The 22,023-nt window shown below is 42.6% G+C and overlaps 2 protein-coding genes across 11 annotated transcripts in view; one reads left to right on the top strand and one right to left on the bottom strand.

The window, feature by feature from the left end:
- Nucleotides 1–181: 181 nt before the first annotated feature.
- padi2 (peptidyl arginine deiminase, type II) lies at nucleotides 182–15,140 on the top strand. The gene is made up of 16 exons (XM_084033580.1): nucleotides 182–405; nucleotides 3,800–3,971; nucleotides 5,024–5,093; nucleotides 5,876–5,937; nucleotides 6,165–6,288; nucleotides 7,995–8,147; nucleotides 8,649–8,842; nucleotides 8,938–9,041; nucleotides 9,259–9,370; nucleotides 10,403–10,510; nucleotides 10,681–10,832; nucleotides 10,915–11,062; nucleotides 11,237–11,330; nucleotides 11,411–11,490; nucleotides 13,960–14,109; nucleotides 14,192–15,140. The coding sequence occupies exons 1-16, from the start codon at nucleotides 314–316 to the stop codon at nucleotides 14,423–14,425; spliced, it is 2,049 nt and encodes a 682-aa protein (XP_083889706.1). The 5' UTR covers nucleotides 182–313; the 3' UTR covers nucleotides 14,426–15,140.
- Nucleotides 15,141–15,289: 149 nt separating this feature from the next.
- The window catches only part of rap1gapb (RAP1 GTPase activating protein b), a 55,267-nt gene continuing 48,533 nt past the window's right edge, over nucleotides 15,290–22,023 (bottom strand). For 7 of the 10 annotated variants that reach the window (XM_084033495.1, XM_084033488.1, XM_084033492.1 and 4 more), the window contains 8 exons: nucleotides 21,377–21,454; nucleotides 20,670–20,779; nucleotides 19,685–19,801; nucleotides 19,308–19,437; nucleotides 18,734–18,812; nucleotides 17,576–17,700; nucleotides 16,591–16,638; nucleotides 15,290–16,487 (listed from right to left, as the gene is read on the bottom strand). In XM_084033495.1, coding sequence (XP_083889621.1) covers nucleotides 16,630–16,638; nucleotides 17,576–17,700; nucleotides 18,734–18,812; nucleotides 19,308–19,437; nucleotides 19,685–19,801; nucleotides 20,670–20,779; nucleotides 21,377–21,454 — 648 coding nt within the window. In that variant the 3' untranslated portion in view covers nucleotides 15,290–16,487; nucleotides 16,591–16,629. The remainder of the gene's footprint in view (nucleotides 16,488–16,590; nucleotides 16,639–17,575; nucleotides 17,701–18,733; nucleotides 18,813–19,307; nucleotides 19,438–19,684; nucleotides 19,802–20,669; nucleotides 20,780–21,376; nucleotides 21,455–22,023) is intronic. The other 3 variants (XM_084033497.1, XM_084033494.1, XM_084033496.1) reach the window with 1 other exon arrangement.

The raw sequence follows: 22,023 nt of genomic DNA, 5'->3' as shown, positions 1-22,023 counted from the left end.
GTAGACGCGCTCTGTTGGTACGTAGCCTCTGGTTGTGTTTGTAGGTGAAGCTTCCCTCTAAGTAAATAGCTTCTAAAAGCCCCCAGGCAACACACAAAGAGAAGGCGGATAAAGAGAGAGAAGAGGCAGATTAGAGAGAGGGAGATAGGCGAGGGGGGGGGGGGGGGGGGGCGGTTAACCAATCAGAGAACACGGAGGCTTCAACCTTCGCTACCTGCAGCCTTTATTATCGCCTGTTGTTCTCAGCTCCTCTCAGCCTGCAATTCCAAACTAGCTCCGCGTCCTCGTCTCCCGATAACGGATCCAGGCAGACATGCTTCACCCCCGGACTCTCCGCGTAGATTATGGCCAGACTACGAGGGTTTTATACGTGGTCGGCTCGGAGCTCAACGTCGACCTGAACAGGTAGGCTGTCGTTCAACCTGCCGTCGTCCACCAAAAAGGTGCAGGATGTTCTATTGTGCTCAAGTAGAAGTACTCAAAAATCAATTATAGTAAAGGTAGAAGTATTGATTAAAGTTCTTTACTCAAGTGAAAGCGAAAGTAGGCTACAAGTACAGGCTCTGAAATGTCTGGATAAAAACAAAGTTCCCTTATAAAGGACGTTTCTACTGGCTGATTCTGGCGTCATATTCATAATTTTTTTTGATAGTTGCATGAATGCATTAGAGAGCCTGTTAAGAGCCTATTTTAAAAATGTCAGTAGAAAGTACATATATTTATTTTAATTATTGTTTTTGTTTATACCTGAAAAAGATACTTCTGTTATGTTACTGCTAAGTACAGAAAGTATTTGTACTTCATTACTTCCCACCTCCGCAGGACACACACTTTTATATTAGTAACAAAATATTGATGTATTCTACTTAAAAACAAGAACAACTGTTTTTAATAGTAGAGTTTTTATTGAAACAGCGATAAAAAGGTGTCATTAATAATATAGTCGTAGTTCTGTTATTATATTATTATTATAATAAATAATAGTAGGTATTTATACAGAAGGACTCCACCCCATTTATGTAAATAAGGGTGGACTAAATATTAGAAACGGCAGCATTAGTGTAATGCAAATTCAGCAGCGACACCAAACCGCCAGCCTCCAGCAAAAATGTGATCTAAAATCCTTTGAAGAAAACCACAAAACTGAACTGTCATCATTTCCTGCAGCACTGCTGTATTTTCAGATGCAGTTCTGACCTAATAAACCGTCAGCTGCGTGTAAAAGAATCCCATTTTCATCCCACAACAATGGAGCTGTGGCGAAGAGCTCATTTGTGTGCAGGACCGCAACAACGTTCATTGTTTGGTACAGCCAACACAACTGTCGACGTCCAACAAGAGAGACTTTGTTTACCCCAAAGAAATGCAGGCGACTTTGTTTTTGCCAAACGCCTCCACAACCGAACAGAGCCGGTCCTGATTACAGACCGGGCAGAGCGGGAGACCGACACGCCCATTCCGGACGCCTAGTCACGCCATGTGGTCCTGTTTTTAAAAATAGCCAAGAATAGGTTCAATACTCTGTATTGAAAACAGCTGTTGAGGAAGGTTGGTTGGTTTATATGTATGTATGTAGGAAGATAGGTAGGTAGGTAGGTAGGTAGGTAGGTAGATAGGTATACAGGTAGATAGGTAGGTAGGTAGGTAGGTAGGTAGGTAGGTAGATAGTAAGGTAGGCTATCTAGGTAGGTAGGTAGTTAGGTACATAGGTAGGTAGGTAGGTAGGTAGGTAGGTAGGTAGTAAGGTAGATAGGCAGGTCGGTAGGTGGATAGGTAGGTAGGTAGATAGTTAGGTAGATAGTTAGGTAGGTAGGTAGGTTGGTAGGTAGTTAGGTATCTAGGTAGGTAGGTAGTTAGGTACATAGGTAGGTAGGTAGGTAGTAAGGTAGATAGATAGATAGATAGGTAGGTAGGTAGATAGGTAAGTAGGTAGATAGGTAGGTAGAGGAGAGAGACCGACACGCCCATTCCGGACGCCTAGTCACGCCATGGTGTCCTGTTTTAAAAATAGCAAAGAATAGGTTCAATACTGTTGGTTGGTTGGTATGTATGTATGTATGTAGTAGGGAGATAGATAGGTAGGTAGTTAGGTAAGTAGGTAGGTAGTTAGGTAGGTACGTAGGTAGATAGGTAAGTAGGTAGGTAGGTAGGCAGATATGTAGGCACCTAGATAGGCAGATAGGTAGTTATCTAGGTAGGTAGGTAGGTAGGTAGGTAGGTAGGTAGGTAGGTAGGTAGATAGGTTGGCATCTGGGTAGTTAGGTAGATAGGTAGGTATCTAAGTAGGTAGATAGGTTGGCATCTGGGTAGTTAGGTAGATAGGTAGGCATCTAGGTAGGTAGATAGGTTGGCATCTGGGTAGTTAGGTAGATAGGTAGGCATCTAGGTAGGTAGATAGGTAGGCATCTGGGTAGTTAGGTAGATAGGTAGGTATCTAGGTAGGTAGATAGGTAGGCATCTAGGCAGGTAGGTAGGTAGGTAGGTATCTAATTATTATTATTTTTTTTTAATACACCCTGAGGAAGGCGCAAGCCGACACGCGTTGGTGTTTTTTTTTTAAATTACCCACTAAAATAAAGGGTTTTTAACTTTTTCAAACTCACCTGAGTGCCTGTACTTTTTTTCTTTTTAATTAAGTTACCCTTAGCAAGAGCACCGGTGGTTTGAGGGACACCAGCAGCGCTCCTGTGATCCTTTTGTTTGAATAGAGATATCATTGTTGTCGTGGACAAAATACCGTGATATTATCGTATTGTGAGTTACTCTGTGATTCCAAACCCCTACCTCAGGTTGTGTTTTAAAACGTTTACCTTTCTGTCGGGCGATGGGCTCCTGAACCTTCTGAGCGAGCCCACAAGAAGTCTTGGACTACTTTGGTCATGTTTTTGTGCTTTAGTTGCCCTTAAACAAAAAAGAGAGAGATATCTTCAACCACATGTTTCATTACAAAGTCGGGGACTCGTCTCTGGATCTGAACTCACGTGGGGAAGGCCACTCCGATGAGGATTCGGACCAGGGGGTGTTTTTTTCCGTTCACAGTGACGGGAGGGCTCACCTCCAGATTACCGAAGGAGTCCAGAGTGACTTCATATCGTGAGTTACTCTGTGATTTCCACCCCTAGATCAAAACTGTGCATAATTCAGGCGAAGCTAATATGTGGTGTCAGCAGTTCTTCCAAAGCCCCCCCTCCCTTTTTTTTTAATTCCGTGGACAGGTTTTTTCTTGTTGAGCTGCTTTGGAAGGATAATAACACAAAGAGGGAGTTTTATGTTTTGAAAGAGACTAACTAGTTTGAAAAAAAACTCAGACTTCTGACACCTCCCATATCACCTACAGTGGAAGCACTTCTTCAAAACATCTTCAAAAAACACAATATATGTTCGCCCCAACGATACGATACATTCAGGCTCACTCATGTGGCTGAAAGGTGTACTGCAGAGATACAAGACAGGTAGAAATTCTGCTAAATGATTTGGCAAATCTGTGGATCGACATGTGGATGAATTAATTTAATAAAACAGTATCGCTTCACATACTTTTTGCCGTGCTCCAAGCAATATAGAACATAGATAAACTTCACATGACGACAGCTGCTGCTTTGGTTCGCCACCTGTTGTGCAATTTGAGCTTGTGGTTTTGCCTGCATGTGTCAGCGCTATTCGCAACTTGTGTATCGACAAATATCACACACACACACACACACACACACACACACATTGTATGTCTAATTCAGCGTTTTGTGTAAACAATCATACAGCATGCATGAACAGTTTCAGCTGCTCTGTCTCCGGTTTTCAGGGTCGCCCCTCCCAGCTCCGGGTTCTTCTCCGTGAAGTGCACCGACAATGTCCAGTACAGCATCAGACCCCCCCCTCAGGAGATGTCCCACCTCTCGCCCATCCCCCTCAACGGGAACCCGGTGCTGCTCATCCGCATGAGCCGTGCCAGCGAAGGCGAGAATGATAGCAAGGTAAAGTAGGTCAGACGTGCTTAAAACCGACGCCACAACCGCCAGTCAAACCAAATCAAAAAATAATTACGGGAAAAAAGTAGCAAATTTACGAGATTAAAAAGTTGCACATTTTCGAGAAAAAAGTGGCAGATTTACGTTTACATACAGGTGTATGCCATGAGACTTGTTTATTTTGTTGTAGGCCACAAAATTATTTCTGATGTTGAACGTGTACATGTAGCCAATATAAACAAGTCTAATGCTTTACTATAAAATGTAGCAAATTCAACGTCGCTTGTTTATACCGGATGTTTGCCGTTGCTATGACAACAAGTGAAAGCTACCGCTAGCCTGTTAGCCCCACCGCCTGATCAATAAACATCCATAAGATGACAATTTGGCCTCATATAAATACTAACAGCCGTTACACTAAGGACCTTAACGAGGTGTTGTCACGAGTTAGAAAAACAAATGAATAGATCCTTGGAAAAGTTATGCTAGAATACATTACATTTGTTTCTGTGATAGCATCGTCATTTACTGTACAAAACACAAATTCATTTGACAAAAGGTTAGAGCAATATAGAATACAATACACACAGGCATCATACACCGCAAGTGAGTTATTTTATTCTTGTAAATAGACTTCATTATCTAGTAAATTTGCTACTTTTTTCTCGTAAATTTGCGACTTTTTTCTCGTAAATATACAACTTTATAAACTAGTAAATTTGAGACTTTCTTCTTGTAAATTTGCTACTTTTTTCTCGCAAATCTGTGCCTTTTTTCTCAGAATATTGCCCCCCATGCCCCCCCCCCCCCCCCTCAGCTCTGTTTTTTTTTTTTAGTTTTTTTTTTAGTTTTTTAGTTTAGTTTGTTCCAGAGGCGGAAACCAAAACCACTAAAAAGAATGAAATCTGTGACATTGATATCTTATTGTCCTTTTTGATTAATTGATCCGTTTGATGAGGCACTTCTCAAACAACCACATTCAACAATGTACGACTCGTGACTTCATGGCTAAATGTCATTTTACTACGACTGAATGACTTGTGTCTTTGTCTCATCAGCTGTCTATCAGGTACTATGGGGAGAATAGGGAGATGCTGGGGAGTGCAATCCTGCACCTGACGGCTGTCGGTAAGTCGAAGCAGAATAAAACAGCATGCAAAAGAATAAACATTTATTTGTATACGTTTTTAACTGGTGTATTTTTTTAAATTACTTTTGCCAGCATAATATAAGTGGTGGATTAGTGGTGTGTTTAAATGCACACATGCAAAATGACTCGTATGTTAACTGGAACATTCTATATTTGGAGATCCAGTTGGTTGGAATATATGAATTAGGGCAGTCAAAATTTGGTCCTCCTGGTGTATCTCCGGAACTGAAGGTAGAGACTCGAAACTCGTCTTTGTTTACGTTTTTATTATTTAACTCCTCCGGGCTTCCCCTGGGAACCCCATGTTTAACGTCACACTGCTATGAATTGTGGGTAAATGAGCATGTTAACGTGACCTCGGGTCAGGGAACCAGACTTATAATAAAAGCTTCACAAGAGCTGATCTGAGGCCTGAAGTTAGTTGAGTAATGGACGAGGAGGATCTAGTTTTCCTCCTCTTCAGACATTTAATATTTATTCATGTTGATTATGATAATTATATTTGTCTTTCATCTAATTTGATCTTTCAGTTCCCAAAAACAATATACAGAGAAATTGGAAATATTTCTGGTATTTTTGCAAATAGTGTGATTAATCCACAGCTACCCTGCAATTAATCAGATTAAGATTTTAAATAGTTTGACAGCCCTAATATGAATATATAAATACAGTCTCGAGCTGCAGTGTGGTATGAACCGGCATCTGGAATATTCAGGCCGTGCAAAGTGGGTCTGCGATAAACAAACTGTGTGTCATGCAGAGATCTCTCTGGATGTGGATGCCGACAGAGACGGCACCGTGGAGAAAAACAACCCTAATAAGGTGAGCTCCGATATGTCTGACACCTGATGCAGGAGTTTCTCACAAAGAAACATGTAACAAAGGGAGGAGGGTTGTATATCTGAGGCAAGATCTCATTCAAGGTTTTGGTTTCTATATTCTTATGTACTTCAAGTTTGAGGATGTTTGAGTAAAAGAAATAGTAAAAGAAAAAAAAGTTCCTTCTTTGTCAAAAACTTAAACTCAAATTCATTCATGTCCGTGTTCAGGGATCCTGGAAATGGGGTCCTAATGGGCACGGGGCCATCCTATTGGTCAACTGTGACTCAGAGCGACTCTATGGGAAGAAACTGGATAGCGAGCATGAGCAGGACCGCATCTCCAGGGTGTCAGGTAAACACTCAATTCTCCCCTTCTTCCTCCTGCACCTTGAAGGTTTCACAACTGTTGCCAGCCCTAAAAATGTCTTTGCTTTTTGCAAAGTCGGCAGATAGGGCAAAAGAATTTGATAAAAAAAGCCCTAGAGGCATCTGTGTGTGTGTGTGTGTGTGTGTGTGTGTGTGTGTGTGTGTGTGTGTGTGTGTGTGTGTGTGTAGATAAACTAGGCCTCTCGAATTACTTTGCAGTGGAGAAACCAGTAAAGCTGAAATTTGATAGTATAACCAGGTGTTATTCAGTATGTGTGGGTGTGTGCTTCGTAATCATAAAATACACAAAGCCTATTGGGCCTCATGCAGGAGCTGCTGTTCAAGTGGCTTCGAGCACTTTTAGATTGTGGACATTGTGTGCCAATTGCCTCTTATTTGGAATTTTCCCTTAAGTGAGTACAAACACTCTAATTAATCTGCTGTTATCCAAGCCCAAGTTTACCACTAACGGATTGTATATTTCATTACTTTGAAGCACGTTTGGGAAGTTAAGCAATGTCACCTGAGCTGGTTTAATTCTGTATAAAGAAGCACCGAGACCAATAACACACTTATGCCAATAAGCCATTGTATGCTGTAACACATTTCTGCTGGACATATTTCTTGGCATCTTGAAAAGCTTACTTACATATGCAGCATATTTGGTGACATTCAGATAAACTGTGATTAATTTATGGTTTGCAGCAGCACCCACACACTTCTTTGGAACTCTTAAAATCTTAAAAAAGTCAGACACACGTGGTTCGTCATTGTCATGAAACGTTTGATTTGTGTCGAGACCAGGCGGCGACCTCCGGTTCTCAAAAAGCGAAGCCTAGCAGAAGTGCCTTGAACCTGCATTCTCTCTGCTGGCCATCGGGGGGCGACTCCTCTGGTTGCAAAAAAGAAGTCCGATTGCATGGAAGTCTATGAGGAAAACCAATCAAAATGTATTTATAAAGCACATTTAAAAACAACAACATTTGACCAAAGTGCTGTACAATAAAACCAAAATGGCTAACATAGTAAAAAACAAAACAAAACACAAAGACCAGTTAAGACGGACACAAGGACAGACGGGGGCCACTCTCTATACTGAAGAATAAAAATGAGTTTTTAGGCGAGTTTTAAAAACAGGCAGTGTGGGGACCCGCCGAACATCTCGAGGCAGCTCGTTCCAGAGTTTTGGGGCCACAGATGCAAAAGCACGATCACCCCTGTGCTTTAGCTTTGACCTTGGGACAACCAAGGTCAGCTGGTCAGTGGACCTGAGTGACCTTAATGCAATATAGGGTTTTAAAGGCTCAGTAATGTAGGCTGGAGCTAGCCTGTTTCATGCTTTATAGGCAAACAAAAATCAATCCTAAAACGTACAGGATGACCCTACTCCTCACTTGATTTATTACCTCAGTAAAAATTGTAAACATGAGTTTATGGTCTCGGCTGAGGGTCATATATCTTGGGAAGAACTTGCCAAGTTTCATATTTCAAGCTCGTTCCATTTCACTGTAATGTGAGCCAAAGTGGTTACAAGAAACTATATAGTTACAGTTATTCTAGAATAAAACCAAACCAAACAACATCACCCTTAATTTAAATCGTCTATCAATGCCACAATATCAATATGAGCTGTATGCATTTTAAATTTTATGTAGGACTGAATGAACATTAACTTATTGTGTGGATGAACAGACCTGAAGGACATGTCCGTCATGGTGGTGCGGACCCGGGGCCCCGCCAGGCTCCCAGACGGTTACAAGCTCACCATGCACATCTCTCAGGGCGACGCAGAGAGCGCCAGAGTCTTCAGGTCCGGATCCTCTGACGTGAAGAGTAATTTGCTGGGTGAGTGATATGGAAGTAAAACTCTTCAGGTCTAATCACTGACAGTGGAAAAAGGAAGTCACAGCGTTGCCATAAAATCCTTTCTGACCAGAGTGGACGAGCCTAGAGAGATTTATACAGAATTACAGAGAACAATGAGTGGATTTGCATTGATTGAGAAAACTAAAGGTGTGGCTGCTCTCGGGGCAGCTGGGTTTCTCTACACAATGTCACAACAGGGGCCGTTCATCAGGCCTCGATCAATCAATGTGAGATAAGGAGGTTTCGCAGACGGTTCAGGAAGGCGGAAAGACCGAAAGCTCTTCTTATCAGGATAACAAAAGTTAACCACAATCAAATAGGAGCAGCAGGACATTTGATGAGTTCACGAGAGAGGAATATTAGGATAAGATTAAAATAAGAACTGTAAGGTAACACATTTTCTTCTACATTGACAATGACGGGGTCATCAGCAGGTGCCTCAGTATTTCAAGCTCTCGTGTTTGCTCTTCTCCCCTTCAGCACAGAAACTCTTCTACAACATCTTTGTGAAGGACTATCCACTGGTGCTGAGCCCTGAGGTCCTGTCCCAGGAAGTGCCTTACCTCGGTGGCGCTGCGGAGATGAACTTCTACGTGGAGGGCCTCAGGTTTCCTGACAAAGACTTCGACGGGCTCATCAGCATCCACCTGAGTCTGTTAGAGCCCATCTCTACCGTAAGATCTGCAACATGGCATCCACACCCTTAATCAGAGGTTCGATCAGTCAGATTGCAGATTTGAGGAGGATGGCGGTACTCATGTTTCCACAGGGTCTCCCTGAGACGCCCATTTTCACCGACACGGTCGTGTTCAGGGTGGCGCCGTGGATCATGACGCCCAACACCCTCCAGCCTGCAGAGGTGTTTGTCTGCAGGTAAGAGCGGACTGATGAATAATGAAGATGACGCACTACAGTGTTATTTGATCTCACTAACAACAAATATATGCATGCAAATGACTTATAATTCATGCTTCCTCTTTACGGCTGATTCTTTTCTTTTTTTCATTTTCTTGCATCATGATACAATGATTCAAACAAATTCAGATGAATCAGCATTTTGAAACCTCTTCCTCTGTGGTCACCTTGTCAGCACCTCGGACAACTACAAGTTCCTTAAAAGCATGAGGAACCTCGTTGCGAAGACCGGGAACAAGCTGAAGATTTGCCACGAATATATGAACAGAGGAGATCGCTGGATGCAGGTAGGAAAACCTGAATCATCACATAAAAAAAAGGAGAAAAAAAAGGACAAAACATCCTTTGAAAAATGAGGAGCAAAGAAAAAAAAAAGAAAAAGATAATGGGTTTCTCATGATTAGGGGTGAGTATTAGCAAGAACCTCACGATACAATACGTATCACGATACTTTGGTCACGATACGTATCACAATATCACGATATTGCGATATAAATAAAGATGAAAACACAAGTACCTGTAGATGTACATCAGATGATATTGATCAGAGGACAAATTGAGTCAAAACTATTTCATTCAAAACAGCCTCTCCATTTGATTAATTCCCATGAAATTCACTGGAATAAATATTGAAAATAAAATGAAAAAGGATAAAGTACTGCATTCACAACGCGTCTAAACATGAATCTTTTTTCTTTTTTTTTTAAATCAATCTTGTATTGGGCGGAAAAGTATCGCGATATATTGCCGTATCAATATTTTTACCCACCCCTACTCATGATTGTGGTTTTTATGAAGTAGTAGTCCAGATGAATGCAGGGCTCAACTACAGGAAAAGGGGAAGGCCCCATATTAAGGGTGTGGTTAAAGTGCCTTTATGAGTTTACTTTAGTAAAAATGAATACAAAAGAAGAGCAAAAAACAGTTTCAACCCATGCTGGGTCTTCCTGAGGGGGCGTGGCTTTAAGGATGAGTCAAACTAATGTCTGGTATGGACGTGTTTATTGGAAATACGCTCACAAATGCATGTAGAAGTGGATCCGTACACATTTGTTAATTGTATTCTGTGGTTTTACAGGTAATAACGTCCAATAAAAACTTCCACAGTCTTGATCCCTCATTAAGACAATTAGTGGTCGGGAGGCTAAATTACAGCAGCATATCATATAATCATCATATAATTATAATCGTTGCAATGAAATAACTCAAACAACACCAACAATAGAAGGATTTGCAGGATTTTGCACGAGGCCCAAGGCTGTGTGTATTTAAGATTAGCGTTATGTAAGGAGAGCGGAAATATAACTCCTCTTTTTCAGGATGAGCTGGAGTTCGGCTACATCGACTCCCCCCATCAACGGTTTCCTGTGGTTCTGGATTCCCCTCGAGATGGACCGCTCAGGGATTTCCCATTCAAGGAGCTACTGGTGAGATACAAAAAGTGTAATAAAATTTTTTTGACACGCTTTGATGCCGATTGTGGTATCAAAGCTTTCCTCTCGTGCAGCAGTTAAAACGATTGAAATGAAAAATATTTGCGTATTCATTCTGGATTTCCGCATGTCTTGAAACACTTGGACCACCTTTGTGTCCTCAGGGACCGGACTTTGGCTACGTGAGGAGGGTGGCCGAGGAAGAAGACGTGAGCAGTCTGGACTCCTTCGGTAATCTGGAGGTGAGCCCTCCCGTCACTGTGAACGGAAAAAAATACCCCCTGGGTCGAATCCTCATCGGAGTGGCCTTCCCCACGTAAGTTCAGATCCAGAGACGAGTCCCCGACCCCATAGTCGAAGATCTGAGAATATTACTCAAATCTATTTTTGTCTTTAAGGGCAACTAAAGGACGAAACATGACCAAAGTAGTCCAAGACTTCTTGTGGGCTCAGAAGGTTCAGGAGCCCATCGCCTTGTTCTCCGACTGGCTCTACGTCGGCCACGTGGATGAATTCATGACTTTCGTTCCCGCGCCCGACAGAAAGGTAAACGTTTTAAAACACAACCTGCTTTAAACCAAAATGTGAAATAGTCGGAGGACCAGGAAGCAGCTGGCTGGAACTGGCTAGAGCTGATTGGGATCTTATGTGGGATCGTTTAAGCTCTCGGGACAACGAAGTGGCCGGTGTTATCTTTGTCTCTTGTGTTTCTGTGCACAGGGTTTCCGGCTGCTGCTGGCGAGCCCCGACGCCACCTACAAACTATTCAAGGGTTTACAGAAGAACGGACACGGACAAGCTGCACTGTTTGAGGGTAGGCCTGTCCTTAACCACATTTACTGTGGAAAATAGACTGCACAATTCTTAACACTCTGTGAAACTTCTCAAAAAAAGGTCTGAGCGGTGAAGAACAAATAACAGTGGATGAGATACTAAAGGATGAAGGTCTCCGAGCCCAAAATAGCTACGTCCAGGTGAGTGGACCCTCCACTGGACCACTCCTGGGTCCCAAATTACGCTTTATGAACCACAACACAACACAACCGGACATGTTGCAGCAGGCGCATGCTCTCAAATTAGGGAGTAATTAACTATGCAAACAACAAATGTTACAACTTTGTCTTCCACTAGTTAGCACGTCCTTGGTCTTGGGGGCTTAAAGTGTAAGTTTGGCGGAAATTGAAAATAAAGCTATTTTCTGAATGAAAATACATCAACTAAGCCGTGGAGGAAGTAATTATCGCTCATCACGCAGTTCAGAGCTAGCACGGGTCGGAGCTAGAGTCCAAAATCGCAAACAGTGGGTTAGCATGGGGCCAACAGCCACACGCTTTCAAAATCGCATTTTTAAACCACTAACATTGCTCAAAACAGCGCCAAACCTCGTCAGCAGCTTGCTCTGGGTGTCTACACATAAAACGAAGCACCAACAACTCAGTTCATGAACCCGAAGTTTATAACAGAAGACAGTTAAGAACACTCACCAATTCTACCCCTGCCAGCTCCTCGCGAAGGATAGTCCGTAAGTGTCGATTACCGAACGCAATGCAAAAGTGAAAGTGAAACTGAAGATTTCGCCCAGAATAAAACGAGTATACTTTTAAATTAGTGGCAGTTTGGCCAAATATAAGTTAATAACGGTGGGTAAAAACGTCGGGATAGTTTGTATACACTTCCAATCAGTTCAAGTCAGCAGCCTTATCTGAAGCACATACATGTCACGCGAGATCTCACACGGGAACTCGTTCGGTAATCGACACTTACGGACTATCCTTCGCGAGGAGCTGGCAGGGGTAGAATTGGTGAGTGTTCTTAACTGTCTTCTGTTATAAACTTCGGGTTCATGAACTGAGTTGTTGGTGCTTCGTTTTATGTGTAGACACCCAGAGCAAGCTGCTGACGAGGTTTGGCGCTGTTTTGAGCAATGTTAGTGGTTTAAAAATGCGATTTTGAAAGCGTGTGGCTGTCTGCCCCATGCTAACCCACTGTTTGCGATTTTGGACTCTAGCTCCGACCCGTGCTAGCTCTGAACTGCGTGATGAGCGATAATTACTTCCTCCACGGCTTAGTTGATGTATTTTCATTCAGAAAATAGCTTTATTTTCAATTTCCGCCAAACTTACACTTTAAGGACGATATTAATATTTATATATGTTGGTCTTGTCCAGACCGGATGACGAGCATAACTCTTATTCATGAGTTGATTATTAAAATGTTTCGTTCATTAATAAATTTGTCCTGATAGTTGAGAATCATAGGAACTGTAGGTTCCTACATATCAACCACATGATCACCACACGATCGCCACCTGCTGGTGGACCTATCTAACTGCACCTGAGCTTTCGATCCCTACGGTAGGGTTGGACAATTACGTCCCGTGGCTCACAAACTCACAGGAAGCGATCTGCAAACATGCAGACCCAGTTTCAAATGTAGAAATGGACCCGTAAATATGAGTTGGCATTTTATTTTTTTGTGGTGAAACTATTACATTTGCAAAACATCTATTTTGTTTTTTACGTGACATTTAAATACACATTTTTACAAAAGACGCGTCTTTACAAAAGACAAATTCACACGTACAAATTATCGCACCTCACATTTGTAAGGTTTATTCTACAGATCCGTGGTGGTAAAAGTTGGACAAACTATGCAAATAAATAAGTCAACTCAAAAAAAGAGTCAAAAATCGAACGCTGCTCATAAACTCGCAGGAGGTGATCCACATATATGCAAAACTTCTTTCACACGTAGAGATGGATCCGTAAATGTGCAAGTTAGAATTTAAAGCCGAATTACGAGATTCAAAAACCCAAGACAATATCTAGTCTTGTATCACGAAAACTAGTCTTGTGTCACGATATCTAGTCTCGTATCACAGTATCTAGTCTCGTATCACGATATCTAGTCTCGTATCACGATATCTAGTCTCGTATCACAATATCTAGTCTCATATCACAATATCTATTCTCGTATCATGATATGTAGTCTCGTATCACAATATCTAGTCTCATATCACAATATCACAATATCTAGTCTTGTATCACGATATCTAGTCTCATATCACAATAACTAGTCTCGTATCACAATATCTAGTCTCATATCACAATATCTAGTCTCGTATCACGATATCTAGTCTCGTATCACGATATCTAGTCTCGTATCACGATATCTAGTCCCATATCACAATATCTAGTCTCGTATCACGATATCTAGTCTCGTATCATGATATGTAGTCTCGTATCACAATATCTAGTCTCATATCACAATAACTAGTCTCGTATCACAATATCTAGTCTCATATCACGATATCTAGTCTCATATCACAATATCTAGTCTCGTATCACGATATCTAGTCTCATATCACAATATCTAGTATCACGATATCTAGTCTCGTATGACGATATCGATACATGTCTTTCTCGCCGCTTCCTCTCTCCCAGAGCTGCATCGACTGGAACAGAGACGTGCTGAAGAGAGAGCTGGGCCTGGATGAAGACGACATCATCGACCTGCCGATCATCTTTAAGTTTGTGCTGGAGGAGGACGGGAATGTGCACAATCTCCGAGCGGTGGCTTACTACCCCGACATGGTGCGTCCAGATGCGTTGCTTCAATGTAAACATTTTCCAACGCTTGTTTCCATCGCTAATATTCCGACGCATCCGTTTGCAGGTGAATATGATCGTCCTGGGGAAAGACCTCGGCATCCCGAAGCCCTTCGGCCCCAAGGTGGATGGACGTTGTGCCCTGGAGGCCGAGGTGGTCTCCCTGATGAAGCCCCTGGGCCTCAGCTGCACCTTCATCGACGACTTCGCCTCCTACCACAAAAAGCTGGGGGAGGTGCACTGTGGTTCCAACGTCCGCAGGGAACCGTTCGACTTCAAGTGGTGGAACCTGGAGATGTGAATGAAAACTCGAACTCCATTGTTTAAGAAAGCCATAGCACCGTAACATTTCTTTGTTATCAATTTGAAAATCATGAAACGTTTCTTTGTGATCTCTTCTTTCTTTCCATGTGAAACACAAAGTAACCACCCATGTAGGAAGGATTTCCCCAGGCCTTTGATCTTTTATGCATCTTCGTCTTTATTAAACATTTTTGGCTGCTTAATTTACAAAAAAAAAGAATGTAAAGCAACATTTACAATTGCGTCTCTCAAGGGCTTAAGCAGATGAGAACAGAAAATACAATCATTTGAAATCAAGCACAGAAGAAGTTCCGCTCTCAGTGTTGCTGCCGGCCGTTGGCAAAACAGTGCAAACACAGTTAGATGAATGGTACCACAGGGTGATGTGCTGTAATAATAATACAGAGCCACAAGAGGGCGTAACTCACCTGCTCAAACATTTCCAAAATCCAGAGGAAAATCATGTTTCACAAATCAGTTTGAAAGGCTCAAATACACAATGTTCAATGTCTCTTATTCATTTTATATGCTGCTTTTCCTGTAGTCAAATGCAAAATGTTGTGATTTGTAGCTCCAAACAGCTTGATGAACACAGTATACAGGCTGTTTAGCAGTTTTGGTCCAGTGTCTTAAACTTTTTTGTAAATGCTGTCTTTAATTCACAGCAGACAATAAATCTCATTGCTTCAGTCACATCACTGATATAAACTCCACGTATCAGTTCTTTCCTTCGAGAGGAAAAAAGCTTCTCCGGGTCAACGCAGTACCACCAGTCTATGTAGCAGATGTGTGTAAATAAACATGTGTCTAGTTTTTTTTTATACATTCAAGCCAGCCGGCGACGCCGTGCCTTTTAAATACGACCCTCCTTCAAAACAGCAGCTCACAATCGTTAGAAAGGCAACTTCAAGAGGAGTCACAGTGTAATTCATATTCAGCAACAACTCGGGTTAAAACAAAAAGTCAGGATTTGGAAATCATTTTATAAATAATGTAATGCTTGAGTCGCGTATGTGTGTGTGTGTGTGTGTATATATATATATATATATATATATATATATATATATATATATATGGTGGCATTTGGCTCTCTGGTCAGAAATGTGCATCTGGAGATGTCGGCTGGTTTCCATTAAAAACACAAATCACGGGGACAACACCTCTATGGCAAGCATGGCACCGGTGTACAGACAACATGTTTTTTTTTTTGGCAAGCAGATTTACACCATGCACTGTACCGTTGTACACACACAAACACACACACAGACACACACACACCTTTACCAAGATGTAAAAATCAACAAGTGGGTGTTAGACGAGGGGTGTATTGGAGTCAAAGGTCTCGACAGCAGGACGTGTGGATTGAGGAACGCTGTTGATTGTGGGAACTACTTTAATTATAAAGCATCGATATTCTACACAGACTTACTGTGGTACGATTCAATGAGCAACTTCAAACCTGCGGATGCATTTCCTATTTCACCCACGTAGCAGGAACCGACAACAAGAACCGTCCATCAAAAACACCACAGATTCATCGTCAAACACGTCAAACATCCAGAAGAAGAAGTCGTCAATAAAACACAAAAGGACGCCACACACTCACACACACACACACACACGCTCGGTACATGAACCCATGTACAATGTCACAGTGGGATGTGAGGTTTTAAAATAAAAAAACTAACTTTTTTTCCTCTCCAGTGCGACTCTTTGTTCGGTCTCTTTTTCTTTCAGGTAAGAATCCGGTTTTGGAGCTTCCCGGCCTGACGAACATCGCAGCCAGACTTACTCTGTTGCAGCCAGTAGTGATGGGGGGGAGGGGGGTCCCTTTTCCTTGGCCATGAGCATTCAATCAGGGTTCCACACGGAGCTGGAATGAGGGCGATAGGTAGGAACAAGTCCACGGAGCTGGGCCCTGCAGGTCCACGCCAAAAAACACACAAAAAGGGGAGAGATCCGGTGTCTGGTCCGATCCGGCCTCTGGCTCCGCTCAGTGGTGGAGGTCACATACCGTCGGCTCGCTTTCTCAGCAAAGGATGATGCCTCTTTTGGGAACGCTGAAACAACGGGGGGAAAGAAAAGGGGACGTAAGAGGAGAATCAGGAAAATGAGAGATTTCAAATATAAAAGGGGGGAGACAAGTCCAACGTTAGGTCTGACCTGAAGATGGATGTCGATGCAGTGATCGGAGGAGGGCGACTAACAGTTCTGCACACGATCACAGAGAAGAAGAAGAAGAAGAAGTTAACAGTTCATATCTATAGCTGACAAAAAAATGATTCATTCCACTGAATAGTCGGATAGTTCATTTAATGGTTTGACTTTTCCTGTTGGCACCAGGATTAATTACAGGCGTATTCTGTTTTTATCCATGCTTGCTGTCTTTCTACTGTCTGTCTGTCTGACTGTCTGTCTGACTGACATCTGATAATGACTATTTTACACAGATATATGAGCTTTATGTAAATTAACGTGATCATCTAAAGAAGGGGACAGGACATGATAAGCTCAGCTTCCTCCTGTCCTTGCTCGAACCTGAATGATTAGTTTGTTTTTCTATACTTGTATGACGTATTTTATGTCATGTAAATATTGTACTTTGTATTCGAGGAAAACAAAGATAAAATCAAATCAAATGGTTGGCAGAAGATGCATCCTAGTGACTTTCGTGATCTTCTGTCTTTTCCTCGAGTGGAGGTTTGGAGAGAAATGTCGCTACTTCGTTTGGATGGGTTGCCATGACGTTTGGTAAAAAAAAACACAACAACCACCATCCATGTGTCTTTGATGATCCCATTGATCATCTATCGCCATCATCACCTCAAAATGTCTTTTGTCCAACACTTTGGATTTATGACCAAATATCTGCAAAACGATGACGTTCCCATCAGCTCTAAACTACTTAAACCTGCTGATATGGAGCGTTTAGCTCAACGCAGTGTTACTCCATCTTTAAAACCCAAAGACATCACATTAAACTAACAAGATAAATGAACACATTGTTTCCATATTTGGTCCCTCTGCTCTATAAATGACTTTGGCGATTAACCAGAGGGGAACATTCTTGCCGGTGACTTTGTAAAACTCGGGAGAAAAGCCATCCGGGCGTCACCTATAATGAGTGATGACAGGGAGCCGGTCTCACCGATGAGGACTTGTGCTCCTGCGAGGGCCGCTCCGTCGGGGGCCGCTCCGTCTGGGGCCGGCCGTCCGTCGCCTTCGGCTCAGACGTCTTCGCTGCGGCGGGTTGCTGCTGAGGACGCGACGCCGCTGGAAGGGAGGAGACAGATGTGCGGCTGTCATGGTCAATAAACTCAAGCATAACGCTGCCAGCTGTTCTGGGCTTAACATTTTTATATATATAAATATATATCCCAGCATGCAAAAAGGGAATGATGGTTCGGAGTGAATCATCGAGTGATACAGAAGTTTGCAGTGTTATCCTTTGTAAATATAATTTATTCAAAATAAGAACAGTTACAAAAGTCTTCAATATTAAAAACCATGTAAAGCCTGACACCTCAAAAAATAGTCGTTCAATGATAACGCACCATATATACCGACAGTATCACATTTGATACGTACACTCTAAAAGGATTTAACTGTAATACAAATAATTCATTCAAAGCAATTATACATTGTTTCAATACAGAACATATTTATTTTAACTACTTGTTGTCATAGCAACGGCAAACATCCGGTCTCAGCGGAACCAAGCAACTTGTTTATATACCAGCTATGAAAAGTGAAAGCTACCGCTAGCATGTTAGCCCAACCGCCCCGATCAATAAACACCCATAAGATGACAGTTTGTCCTCATATGAATAAAAGCAACAATAAGCATCAACATCATCACCCTAAGGACCTTAACGAGGTGATGTCACACGTTGGGATGATTCATTACAAACATACATGTACATTCATGGAAAGTTAGCTAGCATAGATGCTGCTTGTTAGCATCGGAATAAACTCACAAAAGTTTATTACAATGCTAACAACTGGCATTTATCTCACAAATTTGCCACTTACTAAACACGCAAATTTGTGACCTTTATGACCTTTATGAACTCACAAATTTGAAACTTTTTTTCTCAGATTATTGCTGAGATTTTGAATATGAAGAGGTAAAAAATAACAACCTTTACACTGCCTGCAGTGCAGTGAAATTCCACTAGAGGGCAGAATACATGTATCAGGTCATATGCAACAGGTTTTTATTGGGAAAGTATTGATCATGTTGATAAGACCTTTCCTTCCTTGCCTTCTCAGCCGGTAATACAAGCCTCTTTCTCCCAAACCTCACCTGAAAACACACTCTCGTCCAGCGCAGAGCTGTACACAAACGGTTCCCCCTTCAGCGGCGTAACGCAGGAAACACTTTCCTGCAAGAGAAGGGAGTTAGAAATATATACCTTTCTGGTTTTGTTGTATGACAAGGCCAAGCCGACGGCTTGAGGCTTTACTCTGCTGCTCAGATGGAAAAAGGTGCAATTAAAAAAGTGACTATGCAATATGTTCCTGTCATTATTTTAATGTCTTAACATTGTATCCATCCATCATCATCATCCATCATAGGCTGCACTACACATTATTATTGTTTAATAAGGAACATTATATGATATGGAATAGGGGCTCCCTCCACTGGGTCTCTATAGGCCTTGGGGGTCCCTCCACCGGTCCTCTATAGGCCTTGGGGGTCCCTCCACCAGGTCTCTATAGGCCTTGGGGGTCCCTCCACCAGGTCTCTAGGCCTTGGGGGTCCCTCCACCAGGTCTCTATAGGCCTTGGGGGTCCCTCTGGTTTAAATCTCTTCAGCTAAATAAACGAGTAGATCATGTTTTCAAATATTAAACATCTGTCTGTCCGTCTCCACCCACCAGCCCGGTGTCGTAGTCCTCCTCCGCCTCCTGCTCCTCCACGACGCTGGCGAAGCTGCTGGCGTTGGACGAGGAGCGGGAAAGGTCCTGAGCCTCGGGGATGGACGCCGCCCTGCAACACATGGCCAAACTACACACCTGGGTCACTCTGAGCCCACGCACACCTGCGCTCTCCACACCATGCACAACAACAACAAGGGGTTCTTCTTCTATTATTGTCTGTGTGTGTGTGTGTGTGTCTGTGTGTGTGTGTGTGTGTGTGTGTGTGTGTGTGTTAAAACTCCATCAATACTTACCAAAACGTAAAGCATATCCCAATATTTTAAAACACACCCACAGAGGCTTACCATTATGTCGTTATTAACAATCATAGTCACCTGTTCTTGGCAGCGGGGAACTCCGGAGAGCTGTGATTGGAGGAATTGTCTGATCTGTTTTCCTGGGAGAAGTGGGTGCCCTCCAGGGTCCTCTGGGTGCTCGGTGACACCTCTCGGCTTCAGGATGGGACGGAGATGGACACACGAGAAAACCGGTCAGTTTTTCTTAAAAATACTGTAACACGTTAAACAGACTCTACATGACTATAATAACACATTCATATCGGCTGAACATGTGACGAAGCGGCGCTTTAACTGCTGTTTAACTGCTAACAACACTGTATAATCATTAACCCCACCCGCCAGATGGTTCGTTCCACGGAGCCACGCAAGGAGCCGACATTGGAATATCTGCGTAAAAGGGGCGGGCACCATTACAGAATACATGGGAGCTTAGCAAAGCCCATGTCTGTAATGTTTATAATGAATAACAATAACTATGATCCTTGTAAAACATAAACACAACTATAATGAAACGTCTTCATACATTATTATAAAATGCTTTATAATGTATGATTATTGTCACATGGAATAAGCTATGATTATTGCTATAAACAGATTATTAGTATGTTTACATAACAATATAGACATTGTGTGATAGAAAGTTTCCCCTCACTGATCAAATGCTGCATCAAATATTCCAGGAAATACACGGCCCCATTCCAATCCTGCCAGCGTGGGAGGCAGTAGGTTTTATCCACATATGTTCTATATGTGTGAGTGTTTGTAATGTATTTTGTGGAACATAAGGATGATATTGTTGTGTTCCCACACAAGTCTCAGGTTTAACAACAGAAAATGTGACACTATGTTGATTCTAAACCTAAATACAAACAGCGATCAAACCCGCCGCCCGACATCAGCTCGCATCTTAAGCAGCGCGTCTTCTAATTGGCCGGTTTCCCTTCATTTAAATGCCCTCGGCTCCATCTGCTGCAACACCACTCCGTCTCCACCTCCCACTCCCTCGGCTCCGTCCTCTCACCTCCTCTCTTGGACCTCCTGGATGTTCTCGATGCCAATGGCGCTGCTGCGACGGGAGCCGAAGGGCCCCGACTTTTTCCTGGTCGGGCTTTTCCCGGGAATGATCAACGACTGGCGGGGGGGAACGTATGTTCAGTCATCTCACACACACACACACGTGTAGAAATATGCTGCAAAATAAATGTTTTTCTACTTGTTTTTAATCAGACTGTGTGAGTTTATGCATTCAAATATCAGAAAGTCTGAGATGATTCATCGCTGGATAAGAACAAGTGGGAGTCTGCCTATAATTACTGTTCTCTCGCAGACTTTGAGAACAAATTTAAAAGTAAAATAAAGTTAATATATGCATGAAGCCCAGAGATCTGCTGCAATGGAATAAAATCGAGGAAAATGCAAAAATCCGCAATGAGAAAATGTAAAATGGTTTGAGAGATTTATAAAAAAAAAAAAAAAGTAAATGAGCTCTAACGTCCCCAAAAGGCCATGATGGATGAATTCCCCCTGTCGAGACTGTGATGCATGAATGACAAGAAGGTGAAGCTGCGTCGTGAATTAATAAACGAATATATGAAATCCCTGAAAACACTGGAACTACAACAGGCACATTTTAAACTACAAACTTTATCTGGACTACACATTGTGAGACAAAAACATCAAAGCAAAGAGCAGAGAAAATAAATAAGAAAAGGGAGAATATACGTGAACCTCTTCTATTGTTCCTATCCCTATGGCGCTGCCTCGGCGTCCATATTTACTGGGACTTTTCCCTGGAACAAGCAATGACTGAGCCAAGACGGGGCGAGGGAAGCAGAGAGAGAGAGAGAGAGAGAGAGAGAGAGAGAGAGAGAGAGAGAGAGAGAGAGAGAGATCGAAAAGAATAAGTGGGAAGGAGAAGAACACATCATAAGATCTCATGCGCACGGCACAAATCATTTCAACAGCAAGCTGCATCAGATATTGGGAAGGAGTTCGACTTGAGAGAGAAGACATAAGAGATACTGAGGAAACAGAAGGGGGGGGGGGGGGGCTTTTAGAAATAGGAAAAATAGTCCCTTCAGACATGGGGTTAATTCAGTCAGCAGCCAAATCCCAAACTGTGATGAATGTCCAAAAGGCGTTGAAACCTGATGAACCCCACGTCTGAAAGAGATAGAAGAATAATCGATGGCTGGTGTCATGCACACGTGCAACAGAGGCGGCGTGGAGAGGCTGTGACATCAGCGGGAGGAAGCAGAGCCAAGGAGGGGGGGGGAGTCTGGGTAGTCATACGGCCGTCCCTTCGTGACTAGGGAGTCGAGGGGGGGAGGGACTAACATCGACATGTAGCCGTGTGTGGCGATGGAGAAGGGATG

This window comes from Eutrigla gurnardus (assembly GCF_963514095.1).
Source record: "Eutrigla gurnardus genome assembly, chromosome: 2".
Classification (NCBI taxonomy): Eukaryota; Metazoa; Chordata; class Actinopteri; order Perciformes; family Triglidae; genus Eutrigla; species Eutrigla gurnardus.
This window is presented reverse-complemented; position numbering and strand designations above follow the sequence as displayed.